Here is a 14,400-nt window from a genome sequence, read left to right as displayed (position 1 = left end):
TGCTTCAACATCACATGAGAGCCTAGGAACAGGAAAGCAGTGTCACCTAGCAGAAAGAGGTATTTCTTCTGTCCAGCAAAAGGAGCCAGACTTACTGCATTCACTGCGATAGGTCTGTGTCCAAAGCACTCCAGTGTGCTGTGTGATGAATGCCATGGATTGGAATGATAGGTAGCTAACTCAAATTTACAGTATGTTGCTGCATATATTCACATTGATATATCAGTACCGCCAAATCTGTGCACGTAAAATGAGTGTTTTACATTTGTTCCCGGTGATATGTTTCCTGCAACATTGAGGACTCACTGGCTGCCAGAGTGAAATTAAGGAACACACGCTATTTTCTTATGATAATAAAACTCATCTCTCGGAATGCTTTTTTATCTTTACATAAATTCCCAAGTGGTACACTGAGATTTGAGGGCATACAAGACACATGTAAATGCAACCTGTTATAATTCTGATTGGGGGAAGAGAGGGATGGGGAGGGGGAGCAGGGTGGTAGAACACCCAAGAGAAGTAGGGGAGGGAAGAATGAGAAGACGGGAGAGTATGGAGAGAATTGATAACTCGCCTTTGCATTACCAAACTTCACCCTTATTCCTTTCTCCCGTTTCCGTTATTTCTCTCATCCCTCAAAGGAAGTGGTGCCACTGCTGTTGTGCCCACCCCCCCCACCCCCCAAAAGGCTGCCGTGGTATTTGACTTGCTTGTAGAGATGATAAAACACAAGGTTGTAAACAGGAAAGAGACAACACCATAAGACATCAGTTAACCCTCCCAACTGCCAGTATGGTGTGGTTTGCCTACAGTGCTGTCATCCTGCCCACCCTGCTGCCGGGAAAGGCCTGCTCTGCTTTGGTGACTGCTGTGTTGGAGCCTTGTCACTCAAGTGGAGCACAATGTACACCACCCACGCCAAGGCTGTGCCCTTGTCCCCCCAGCCACCCCCTCTCTTGTCCCACCAGCCCAGGGTATGGCACAAGTGTTCAGTCTGTGGCCTGAGTTAGCTCCCACTGCTCTGCCTGAATCCCGCCATCAGCGTCTGACCTAAGGATGACCTGGGACTAACACCTTGCCACCATCTGGAAGAGGATGTCCTCCCTCCCGGCACCACCACACTGCACTCAACCTCCCACCACTATCATTCCAACCTCCCACTGATGTGTTAGATCCCTGAACCCCTACCTACTGTTCTTTACAATGTGTTTATAATGTGTACATTTTTAGCCTAGCGGCTGGTAAGACCAAATACACTATATTATTACTATTAACACACACACACTTGACCAATAAGCCCAGGCCACAACAGCCAGCCCAGCACAGTCACCAAAAAGATCAGACCTTTCACAGGACCCACCAACCACATGAAGCCTGGGGTGGAAAGTGAATAACAGATCATGCCGTCACAGTCACCATTTGTTCCAACAGATGAATATTTTCTGTTCTCTGTGCTACACACAGCCCTGTAACACCACCACAACAAACACTTGCACTCACACACACAGCAGAACTGAATCAGCACAGCACCTCAGGAGAAGTGGACCTTCATGTGCTTGACAATCTCACACTTAGTCATGAAACGTTTCCCACAAACATCGCACTTGAACCCTTTATGACCAGAGTGTCTGAAGACGTGCCTGTCCAATATGCTCTTCAGTTTGAACCTTTTCCCACAAACTTCACACTCATGACTTCTTGCATCAGTGTGTGTAACAAGGTGTAATTTGAGGGTACCCTTCTGACTGAAACATTTCCCACAAACTTCACACTCATGACTTCTTGCATCAGTGTGTGTAACAAGGTGTAATTTGAGGGTACCCTTCAGACTGAAACATTTCCCACAAACTTCACACTCATGATTTCTTTCACCAGTGTGTATAAGGGTGTGTTTCTTGAGGGTACCCCTCAGACTGAAACATTTCCCACAAACTTCACACTCATGATTTCTTTCACCAGTGTGTGTAAGAGTGTGTAATTTGAGGGTACCCTTCTGACTGAAACATTTCCCACAAACTTCACACTCATGATTTCTTTCACAAGTGTGTGTAAGAGTGTGTAATTTGAGGTTACCCTTCTGACTGAAACATTTCCCACAAACTTCACACTCATGATTTCTTTCACCAGTGTGTGTAAGAGTGTGTTTCTTGAGGTTACCCTTCAGACTGAAACATTTCCCACAAACTTCACACTCATGATTTCTTTCACCAGTGTGTGTAAGAGTGTGTAATTTGAGGTTACCCTTCTGACTGAAACATTTCCTACAAACTTCACACTCATGATTTCTTTCACCAGTGTGTGTAAGAGTGTGTAATTTGAGGTTACCCTTCTGACTGAAACATTTCCCACAAACTTCACACTCAAGATTTCTTGCACTGGTGTGTGTAAGGGTGTGTGTGTTGAGGTGACCCTTCTGATTGAAACATTTCCCACAAACTTCACACTCATGCTTTCTTGCACCAGTGTGTGTAAGGGTGTGATGTTTGGGGTTACTCCTATTACTAAACCTTTTGCCACACTCCCGACTTTCATGAGGTCTTACACTAGAGTGTGTGGGTGTATTTGTTGAGGTCATCCTTCCCTGCATGTCTTTTCTCACACTCTTGGCTTTGGTCAGTAAACTTGCTCTCATTCTCAGATCTTCTCACACTTCTGAAATTCAAACTTCCCCCTTTGTGGATGAAGAGGCCAGCAGTTGTTGTGGTTGTGTTGGTGGTGTTTTTTATCACTCCTGAACCTCACACCAGTAGCAGTCTGCTCCTGCTGATCCCAGCCACTCCAGCTGCTGTCCCGCCTTGCAGCCTCCACTGCAACACTACTCTGGATGTGAGGAGTTGGCTGGCCTTGAGGAACCTCAGAGATGCTGGAGAAGGCGGCGAGGTTGCTTCAAAGCCACACTCAGTGACCAATTGAGCAGGCAAGGCGAGGGATGCACCAAGGAGTCCTGAAGTCAGCGGCAGCAGGGACGGAACAAGTACTGACCACAGCAACTGTCTCGATGCCTCACTTCAACACTAACACCAGTGGTGGACATTGGGACACAAAGTCATGTGCTGAAAAAAAAAAAAAGACTGGTAAGGAAACTGAAGTTGGTGGGAGGGATCAGGGCGGTGGTGGGTGCACCGAAGGCAAGCCACAGGCCACCGGGTCAGGCAAATAGTGCGTGTACTGATACTAAACTAATGCAATAATATATTCATTGATAAATATGTCTTTTGAACTAACCTAAATAAATCTGAAGCGATATTCGTAACAATACTAAGACAGAACTACACGTAAATGGACAATATCCAGCGACCAAAGCTGCAAGCTTGATAGTTTTAAGGCCTGTTAACACATTAATCGCGTTTGGCAACTCAGCGCTCTTGCCTGCTCCGCGGAACTTTCACGGCGCCCACCACGCCAGTGTCCGTTGGACTTTTGCAGAGAGAGGAGTTATGTACCATTATGAGAGGATAGCCTGTAGTATAGTGTAAAAATCCACGGTACAAATATATACCAAATCGCGGACCACTAATATTTTTTCCCTCTGCCGCGTATTGGTGCACCAATGTACCAGGCATGGGTTGGCGCATATATGTACCAGTTCGCGAAGCACTGACGATATAGTCTTGTTCTGCTATTTGGTGTAGTTTTTATGATTATTATACGAGTTTGTGTCGATACAATATCTTACATTCTGATGAGCTGTACATAAAAAAACTATTAATAATGTTTTTTTCCCTCCTTTTCAACAGAAATGAACCCGACCGTCTTTTAAGGAGGGCGATCGGATACCTCATCTGGTGATTCAGATGATTCAGGTTTTTTGTCAGTTCAGATGACCCAGATGATGAGCTCTCCGAGGAAAGTGACGAGTTAGAAACAGATGAAGAGCAGGATGGGGAACATTTTTTTCTTCTCTGTTATGAACAAAATTCTAATTTATCAGGATTTTTTTTTTTTTTTACGTTATTTGCGGAGTGGTATTTCCCTCTACAGTTCAGTAAAATACACTATAATAAATCAAACATTGGGATAATCTAATATTCCAAGTACTAGTAAGTAGTGATCTGGAGCATTATTTTTTCTGTTATGAAAGCAAGATTTTCATTTATTAGGATTTTTTTTTTTTTTTACGTTGTTTGATATGAGGGGCATTTGCCTCTACAGTTGATTACTGTTACATAATGAAATGCTTATATTTGGAAGCAAAATGTCACCAAACTTTAAATGTATTTTGGATGCCTTTACATAGCTATATATTTATTACCTTATCATTTTCAACTTATTACCTGGTACCATTGCAACACATCTGCAGTCATAATAAATACAAATTTACCCACAAATTGTTTATATACTCATGTTTGTAAAAGTTTATAGAAAGGGCTATTCGGGCCACAGATGTACCAATATGCAACAAGTGAAACATCTGCTCAGCACACTGGCGGCCCAGTAAGTGAACAAGGTATAAACAATCATATGTGAACATTTCATGACAATCAAATGAATACAAATGGCAAGACACATGAAATGGAAAAAAAAATCTTTAGGAGCCAAAATCTTGAAAATTTGTTTTTTACACTTCAAAAAATTTCAAAAAATCGACAAAACGTCTGACAGTCTTTATTAAGGTATCAATATAATCTACAACTAAACGGCAATTTTTCTCATTTTGTACATTTTTTTTAAATGTAAAAAGAAAACGGGAGAAAAAGTGGAGAAAATTATTAGTGAAAATGAATTTCAATTTTTTTAAGCCAGAACAAAAAATGAAAAAAATTACAAAATGATAAATGTTGATCTATACACAAAGTTTCTATGGTATATTTTTTTCAACTAAAGTCTGTGAAACAAAAATAAGATTTTATGCTTTGTTTGAGTCTCTACACATTCACCCAAATTTCACAAAATTCACAGAATGTCATACACTTACACCAACAAACAACATACTAAAATTTCAAAGCCATAGGATATACTGTGTGCCCAGGAGGGACCCCCCCGGGCGCCCTCCTTAACCCGAGAACATGGGCAGACCCTTTTTTAGGCTTTCACGAGTCGTGGCTGTGGTACGGTGGACCCTAAAAAGGGCTCGCCATAAAACGCCTAATTCGAGCTAATTGTAGGCGGTGGTGGCATAGCGCAACCCTACGGTCTACGGCCTACGGGTTAATAAGGCAGTGAGGCCGCTGATTGGGTGAGCGCCGGCGATGACGTCATTGGACTCCCGGCGAATCACAAGCGTGTTTTCAGAGCTCAGCCAATCGTAAGGCTTTATCTGTGGCTTTAAAATGACCCGTTCTCTCTTTCTGTTTTCTTTCTTTTTCCAAGGTACGTATTTTGAGATAACAAGGGAGTAAAGGAGGAAAAAAAGTGAGCTCCGGGGGGCAGCATGACCCAATTATAACGGCACCACTATAAACAGTTGCCTGCGCCATGACAGGCTCGGGGCCGACCATTAGGCTCAGATGGATAGTTTACCGGCGCCATAAGCCACATAAATTTTTTTTAAAAAACTCCACGGGTCGGAACAAATAAGCGCTTTTTCAGTGTTTTTAATACCTTGAGTTTCGCGACCCTCGAGTTTAGCGCTACACCTTCGGAAGGAAGCGAGCACGAAACTGGAGAGGGTACTGTAGTCATAACATAAATACTGGCCTAAGGCAAAAACCTTCTCTTTCATCGTACTTTTATTTATCCTGAAATGTAAACATTTCCATTTTTTGTGGGTAATAAATAGCCATAGGAAGAGTGGTGGTTGGCCCAAGCCCGACGTGGTGCAGGCAAGTGTTTATACTGGCGCCGTCTATTCTTGGCTCATGCTGCGCCCGGAAGCTCATTCTTGATTTCCCTTTGACAGTTCCTTTAGAGTCCACGTTGATGGGTGGTCTTCAGGACAGCATGTGGGTGGTCTTGGGCCACTCGGCGGTGACTGAAAAATCCCAGGTGGTAGCGGCGGATTCGAACCCAAATCATCCACGACGCAGTGAATACTGGACCGGCACGCTAACCACTCAGCCACCGCCTTGGATACCAACAGAAAAATGATGTATTTGTTATGGGTTGTCTTAAAATACGTATGTGTAAAGAAGGCGACGCAATGTCCCTCCCCCTTCCTCCACCAGCAGTGGGCAGCTGTCAGTCATGGCAGGCCACAGAAATTTTAGGGCTGGGTTAGGTTAGGTTAGGACAACAACATGTCTTTGAACAAAATAAAGTTGAATTAATAAGATATGGGGAAAATGGCCACCTCAAGATCACAGTACCAGGTGAAAGGTCAAGAAATTGCAGAGAAGAGCTCCGTACATGACCTGGGGGTACTAGTTAGTAATGACTTTTCACCCACTGAGCACATTGACATCACAAGGACGGCCAGCAGGATGACAGGATGGATACTCTGCACCTTCAAGACGAGGGAACCCGAACACCTCCTCCCGCTCTGTAAGTCCCTGGTGTTGTCGAAAATGGAATACCTGTGCCATCTGTGGTCCCCACACAAAATGTACAATATCAAGCGACTGGAACAGACACAAAGGGTCTTCACAAGGAAGCTGAACTCAATGAAAAATCTGAGTTACTGGGACAGGCTCAAGACTCTGCAACTCTACTCCCTCCAAAGACGAAGAGATAGTACTACATAATTAACACTGAAGAAGCAAGTGCCTAACCCATCACCACAAACTGAAGGAGGGATAACACGCCAGACACACCCCAATTTGGCCGCACCTGCCCCAGGACATCCATTGAAACAGTCAGTCAATGTCTTAGGTCCATACATGCTGCCAGCTTTACCAACGAGGGACCAAGACTATTCAACTGCCTGCCCAGGGACATCAGGGACACCTCAAACTGCAGCATGGAGACCTACAGGAGAAAATTTGACCTGTTTCTGCAGGGGATCCCTGATGAGCCCCCTGTCCTACACGCGACTACTCCAAGGGGGGCAGAGAGTAGCTCTCTCCCTGACCAGCTGAGGCACATTAGGGGCCACTTTCACAGTCATTTTGTTTGTTTTTATCGTTACAAATGGCGGTGATTGCCGCTATAGTATTTCCACGTAAAACTGGCCTATGGGGTAGTGGCGGCTGCGGGGTGAGCCCAGCCCCGCACCTTACCACACACTCTCAACACCTCTCACCTCCTCTACCACTACCCCATAGGCCAGTTTCACATGGAAAACTATGCGTTGATCACCGCCATTGGTAACGATCAAAACAAATAAAGTGAAAGCGGCCCTAGGAGTAGGGCACAGTGTTGGGGCGGTGGACTCCCAAGTCGCCCAAAGTGAACATCACCTACACTGCAACAAGACAAGACCCATAACTTAAAATACTGTTAGTTCCGTATTGGAGAGTAAGATGTTGGTATTTTCCTGAGGTCAGGGTGACAACCCTACACACGCGTGGCCCATCCACACCCTGGCCCTCCGCTCCTTCCTGTCCCAAGTGTACCCGTCCACACCCTGGCCCTCCCCTCCTTCCTGTCCCAAGCGTACCCGTCCACACCCTGGCCCTCCCCTCCTTCCTGGCCCAAGCGTACCCGTCCACACCCTGGCCCTCCCCTCCTTCCTGTCCCAAGCGTACCCGTCCACACCCTGGCCCTCCCCTCCTTCCTGTCCCAAGTGTACCCGTCCACACCCTGGCCCTCCCCTCCTTCCTGTCCCAAGTGTACCCATCCACACCCTGGCCCTCCCCTCCTTCCTGTCCCAAGTGTACCCATCCACACCCTGGCCCTCCGCTCCTTCCTGTCCCAAGTGTACCCGTCCACACCCTGGCCCTCCCCTCCTTCCTGTCCCAATTACAGCCCGTCCACACCCTGGCCCTCCGCTCCCCAGCAAACATGGGGTTATTGGGCCAGCATCGGCTACTGTCGGGGTTGTGTCGGCGGCGGCTGAGTGACTGTTGCAGCAAACCGCTTCGTTAGCGGTGTCGGCCTTACATCAGTAAATGTTAATTGAACCAATTAATACTAAAACCAAATTGGCCCGATACAGTTTGCCTCATATTTGCCTCAATCATGAGCTAATGTATAACACTGCATTTATGCAAACATACAAAAAAATGGATTATCCGTTTTCCGATCGGGATTACAGGCAGCGAACGTTCAAGATCAAGATCAAGTTCAACTTTTCCCGCTTAAATATTGTTTACGTTGTAAAACGGCTCATCCAAGAAGCCATCCCGTCATCGTTGAACAATTTACCACTCTACACACAAGTGGTGAGTTATCTTTGATAAATCTTTGAAAGATGAAGTCTTCAAAGTGGACATTAGCCCAAAAAGCTAAGAGAAAATGTTGTCAGCATCCATATACAAGCCAACCCAAACACGCCCAACGATCTATCCTCGTCAATGTGTCAATCTTGCACACACTACTACTGACTCTGGGTGATGGTGATGATGATGTGATATTGTCATGTGAAGGGAAGCAGGATGTAGATTGTGGAGCTCAGCAGGTGTTAAATACAGATGATCACAAAAGAAAGCAAACTGAAATTTGTTCTTCACTTAGTAATGAAGTAAAAGTATTTGATAGTGACTGTGAAATCACAATTCATCCAAAAGTACCTCCAGTTGTGTCAGAAAATGCACAAAGCCAGCTGCTACAATGGGCTGTTGATAATCAAATAACTCACACAGCTATTAATTCATTGTTAACCATTCTAAAACTAAATTATGATGCGTCCCTTCCTTCAGAGGCTCGCACACTGCTCAAAACTCCAGTCAACCAAACATCACTTATTACACAAAAATGTGGAGGCCAGTATTACCATTTTGGTTTGCTCAAAACTATTGATAAATATGAAACAAGACATACATCTAAAGAGTCCATTCAGCTACTTGTACACAATGGTTTGTCTTTGAAAATAAACTGTGATGGCATACCATTACATCGGAGCTATAGAGCACAATTTTGGACAATACTGATTAATTTTCAGTGTGAAGGACTTAAACCCAACTGTTCTCCAGAAGTTGTATGAATATTTTATGGCATGTCAAAACCTAATGATGTTGATGAATTTTTGAAAGATTTCATTGATGAATTGAAATTTGTATCTAATGGGTATAAGCTTGGTGAGCATCTTATCCCAGTCCACACAGCCTCCTTTATTTGTGATGCCCCAGCACGACAGTTCTTTAAAAGAATCACATCTCACAATGGTTACTCAGGATGTGAGAGGTGTCAACAGGTGGGGGAATATGAGGCTGGAACTGTGGTATTTCCAGAATTGAATTCTCTACCACGATCAGATGAAAATTTTCTTGCTCAAAGTCACAGTAATCACCACCGAGGTATATCCCCTCTTGCAAAGCTGAATATGACAAATTGTTTAGTGTCAAAATTTGTATTGGATCCTATGCACTTAGTGTATTTGGGTGTTATGAGAAAACTTCTCAATCTTTGGCTCAAAGGACCCTTAAATGTAAGGTTAGGCTCTCACAAGAAAAACTGAATATCTAAAAACCTGGTCAATGTAGCAAAATTCATGCCTGCGGAATTCAACTGTAAACCAAGGTCGCTAGATGAACTTGATAGATTCAAAGCAAATGAGTCAAGAAGTTTTCTTCTATATACAGGCCCTGTGGTTTTGAAAGATACCACTGACATCAACATATATAACAATTTCATGTTGCTGTTCAGTGCAGTCAATCTCTTGTCCAGAAAAGATATTCCAAATTCTGTTGAGTATGCAAAAGACTATTTACTCAAGTTCACTGAGCACTTTATCCTGATATATGGGAAAAGATATGCTGTTTACAAAGTTCGTAATTTGTGTCATCTACCTGATGATGTCGCAAAACATGGTACTCTTGATAGTTTTTCGGCATTTGAATTTGAAAACTTTTTGGGAGTCATAAAAAATCTCTTGAGGAAACCCAACTTCCCTTTATCTCAAGTTATCAATAGGATTTCAGAAAGAAATATAAGTATGGATGTGGAAGAACATATCTATCCTGTCCTGAAAAAGATTCACGCACAAGGCCCTTTAGCTGATGAAATGGTATGCCAGCAGTACAAGGAATTATACTTGGAAAAATACTGTTTTAAAGTCACACCTGCTGATCAAGGAGTAATGATTAACAATGAAATTGGATGCATTCAAAATATTATTTCAAATAAATGTGAGCCTAATAATATAAGTATAATATATCAAGTATATCAGGTTAAGGAAATTGTTTTTCATTACCCATTATCATCTGAAAATTTAGGAATTTACAAAGTTAAAACACTGCAAAAAGATTTGAAGATATCTTCTTACATGGCAATCCAAAGAAAATATTTGCTGATACAATTATCACAAAATTCATTTGCTGCTTTTCCACTTGTTCACAGCCTTCAGCCACAGTGATTCAATCAATCAGCATGACTTCCAAAGAGTTTTGTGTAGTTGTGTTTGTTGAAACACAAGAGGTGGATGTTGCTCCAAGCATTTGGCTTTCAAAAAATGAAAGAAAATGTAGATGGCCTCCATACAGAGACTCCCAGAAAACTCAAAAGGCTATCAAGGACCAAGTCATGCCTGGGGAAAGTTGGCCTACCTATCCAGTGTGAGTACTTGGCTTTTAGGGTGAGTATTTTTCTTCCTGTTGAGGTATTATTTGGCCTCATGTAGGCTCATACTGTCCCCTGATTTCCTATGGTACACATTCAATCACAGACAAGTTGGGGATTGCAGTTAGTTAATCTTTGAAGTTGCACCTTTGATAGGATGTTAATTCAAAGGTGTTGAAATTATTATTCAGGATTTATCATTACAGATTGAAGCATAAAACACTTTATGAAGACACAGACTGCTCTGACTCATCTGGAGATACATCAACTATGCAGCCAAGCCCAAGCACAATTCCAGAACCCCCTCGTGTTTCTGGTTTCCCATCTCTTCAAAGAAGTAATGCTTTTTGCATCCCTAAGGTTGACAGAGACACGCATTCTGACCGTAAGTGATGCTGCTAACTTTGCATGAACATTTTGGGTGTAACTGTAATATCTTACATTTATCTTTTAACTTTTTTGCAATATTGATAAAAGCTTAATTTGTATACATTGGTTATCATGTTTCATATAAGTAATTTAGATATTCAATTAGTATACCTCATGAAAAAAAATTCTCGTGAAATAGTAGTGAAACTGGAATTTTTTCAAGCTTCATACATGACTCTTTTCTATTTCGGGAAAAAATAATACTGGCTGTCGTTTGGAGCCAAATGTCCAAACGTGGTACCTGCTGATAGAAAAAAAATGTATTTACCCTTTGCTGGTAAGGTTTTAAGGTTTGCATCTGTGTGTAGTGTGTGACCACTGAGGGCGAATGTGCAGGCTGCAGTCTCCAAACAGACAATTAGCTTGGAGGTTTTGTATTTTTGCCCAGACTTATTTTGCTTCAGCAGTTAAGAATGATTTAACTTGCTGTTAAATAATTGTTAGCTTAAAACCTGTTTGGTATAGCTATTTTGACTTCTGGTCTTAAGATAAGTGATTTACAGACGCCTTCTCCAGCGAGAGGGCGTCTGAAAATCACTTATCTTAAGACCAGAAATCAAAATAGCTACTAACAATTATTTAACAGCAAGTTAAATCATTCTTAAGCTGCTGGAGAGCAAAATAAAGCCCTGGGCAAAAAAATACAAAACCTCCAAGCTAGTATTTTGTCTGTTTGGGCCGCTCAGGAGACTGCGGCCCGCTAACTAACTAATTAGAGGGGGCTTCTGCCCTCGACCCCTTTAACCAAGGGGCTGCCCCTGACCCCCCTCTTAACCTGTAAGATGCGGGACTGAGATTCTGAGTGCTTCGCCTAGTGCGGCTATATCAGCGAGAGATTGACCTTCAATAAATGATATCTAAGTTACATAAACGTGTCATAAATATTACAATACACATATCTGTAGCTCGAAATGTGTTGTATCCTGCATATTTCTTAGATTTTTCTATCACAAAAATGTTTTTCTGGCAGTATCTGAAGCCGCGGCGGAAACTTTTTGGCGCCTGTTTGAAAAGCCCGCTTCCAGAAGGCTTACAGCAGCTTACCGCTCAGCCGCCCAGAAGGCGTACAGCAGTTTGCGGGTTAAAGGTGCGTGTTCTAAAAAAAAAATAACCACGCGTGGTGGACCTGGTCTCACATGCGTGGGCTAATGGCTAACAAAGCGTACCATCGCTAACCAAGCGTATTATCGGAAATAGTATTAGGTAAAGGTGCGTGTTCACACCAAAAAAATAATAATAACAACGCATGGTGGACCTGGTCTCACATAGCGTATCATTGCTAACCGGATCGTTGGCAACGCTGCTCATATTGCAATGGCGTCGCCATGTAAACACATCGTCTGTATGTATAATATGCCCTTAAGTACAATATGGAGGCGTAATATCGTATTTTCGAGGTGCGGAGTGATTTTCAATAATTACCTTGCGTGGTTTCCGTACGTTGTAAAAAAAACCCGGAATGTATGAAATTTCCCTACATCTTAGTAATTGTAAGGAATTTCCCTACATCTAGGGTATTTTTCAACCCCTCATAACTCAAAAACTATGCATTTGCAATGCATTTCATGTTTACCACCGCATTCCCCGAAGTCTCAATGGCCCCCTAGCCAATTTTGGTTGCGAGGGGTGAGTATGGGCAAACACTAGAATAATACCCCCAAGTGTAGCCCGTCCACACCCTGGCCCTCCCCTCCTTCCTGTCCCAAGTACAGCCCGTCCACACCCTGGCCCTCCCCTCCTTCCTGTCCCAAGTGTACCTGTCCACACCCTGGCCCTCCCTCCTTCCTGTCCCAAGTGTACCTGTCCACACCCTGGCCCTCCCTCCTTCCTGTCCCAAGTGTAGCCTGTCCACACCCTGGCCCTCCCTCCTTCCTGTCCCAAGTGTAGCCTGTCCACACCCTGGCCCTCCCTCCTTCCTGTCCCAAGTGTAGCCTGTCCACACCCTGGCCCTCCCTCCTTCCTGTCCCAAGTGTAGCCTGTCCACACCCTGGCCCTCCCTCCTTCCTGTCCCAAGTGTACCCGTCCACACCCTGGCCCTCCACTCCTTCCTGTCCCAAGTGTACCCGTCCACACCCTGGCCCTCCCCTCCTTCCTGTCCCAAGTGTAGCCCGTCCACACCCTGGCCCTCCCCTCCTTCCTGTCCCAAGTGTAGCCCGTCCACACCCTGGCCCTCCGCTCCTTCCTGTCCCAAGTGTAGCCCGTCCACACCCTGGCCCTCCACCACCCGCACACTCACCCTGGGGGCCTGCACGCCGAGGGGCTCCTCCTCCTCCACGAGAAACACTGCCAGGGCACTTCAGGGCACGCGGCGGACCTCGACCTTGATCTTGAATCCTTGATGTCACAGCCTGTGACATCAAGATCAAGGTCCCCTGTGACTCACAGGGGACTTGTTTGCTTCCTCCTCCTCTTCTTCTTCTCCTGATTGATTGATTGATAGTTTATTGTTGCAGGGTAAAAACAAGGGAGGTAAACAACAAGGGATTTATCGCTTCTTGGCTCCTTCTTGATTGTTTCACTTTTCTGTCTCCCTATATTCAGACTTTCCTATTTTATCCTTTCCGATTGACCTATTTTCCCATTTCTTTATTTTATTTCCCTGTTTTCTTCTTTTCCCTTCTCCTCTTGTTTATCTGCAACAATAAACTATCAATCAATCAAATCTCCTCTTTGCACATCTTCTTAGGTCCTTCTTGATTCTTTATTTTTTCTGTGTACCTAGATAAGGAGACTATGGGAGGAGGCGTAGCCTTCCTCCACCGCAAGAATGAGAATCTGAAGGTGGAAGAGCTGGATGTAGGTAACAGTGCTAGCAGTGAAGATGTATTGGCTGTGAGTGTGGAATGCAAGAATAAGAAGGGCAGACTAGAAAGAGTAGTAATGGTTGTTGTGTATATGACTGTAGAGCAGTGATTCCCAACCGGTGTGCCGCGGCACCAAGGGGTGCCGTGAGATCTTTTGAGGGTGCCGCCAAAATTCAGGGGAAAAAATTGCATTAACTTCACTCTCTCTGCTTCTGCTGCACAATTTAGCGATCGAATTTTCAACTTAGCTACTTTTCATTGAATTTGTATAATAATTTGTACTTATGGAAAATTACAATCCAGGAGAACAATACTAATTATATGATTTTGCTGTGTAATAATTGTACGGACACTGGAGAGAACAGCTTGGCGGGAGAGTGGGAGGGAGGGAGGGGAGTGAGAGTTGTAGACTGACGCGTATGACACACGTACACTACAGGGCAGGGCGCACAGCGAGTCGCCACTGGCCAGGGCCCAGAATGTCTCAGTACTGATTGGTGACGCAAAGGAAGCAGAAGGTATGACATATCCTCCTCCCTCAGGTCGTTAGCAATACATACCTGGTATGTACTTGATGTACTTGAATACATTGTGCAACTACTGTAAAACTTGTCACAATTACATATTTGTATTA

At 44.0% G+C, this 14,400-nt stretch overlaps 1 protein-coding gene across 2 annotated transcripts in view; it reads right to left on the bottom strand.

Moving 5' to 3' along the window:
• Nucleotides 1-1,224: 1,224 nt before the first annotated feature.
• LOC126987401 (zinc finger protein OZF-like) overlaps nucleotides 1,225-14,400 on the bottom strand; it is a 179,113-nt gene continuing 165,937 nt past the window's right edge. Inside the window, exons 1-2 of one of the 2 annotated variants that reach the window (XM_050844379.1) lie at nucleotides 13,199-13,293; nucleotides 1,225-3,053 (exon numbers count right to left, since the gene is read on the bottom strand). In XM_050844379.1, coding sequence (XP_050700336.1) covers nucleotides 1,532-2,632 — 1,101 coding nt within the window. In that variant the 5' untranslated portion in view covers nucleotides 2,633-3,053; nucleotides 13,199-13,293 and the 3' untranslated portion in view covers nucleotides 1,225-1,531. Of the gene's footprint in view, nucleotides 3,054-13,198; nucleotides 13,294-14,400 lie in introns of those variants that run through there. The other variant, XM_050844378.1, reaches the window with a different exon arrangement.

Source organism: Eriocheir sinensis, chromosome 64 (genome assembly GCF_024679095.1).
Source record: "Eriocheir sinensis breed Jianghai 21 chromosome 64, ASM2467909v1, whole genome shotgun sequence".
Classification (NCBI taxonomy): domain Eukaryota; kingdom Metazoa; phylum Arthropoda; class Malacostraca; order Decapoda; family Varunidae; genus Eriocheir; species Eriocheir sinensis.
The sequence above is the reverse complement of the archived record's forward strand: the minus strand, read 5'-3'. Positions and strand labels throughout refer to the sequence as shown.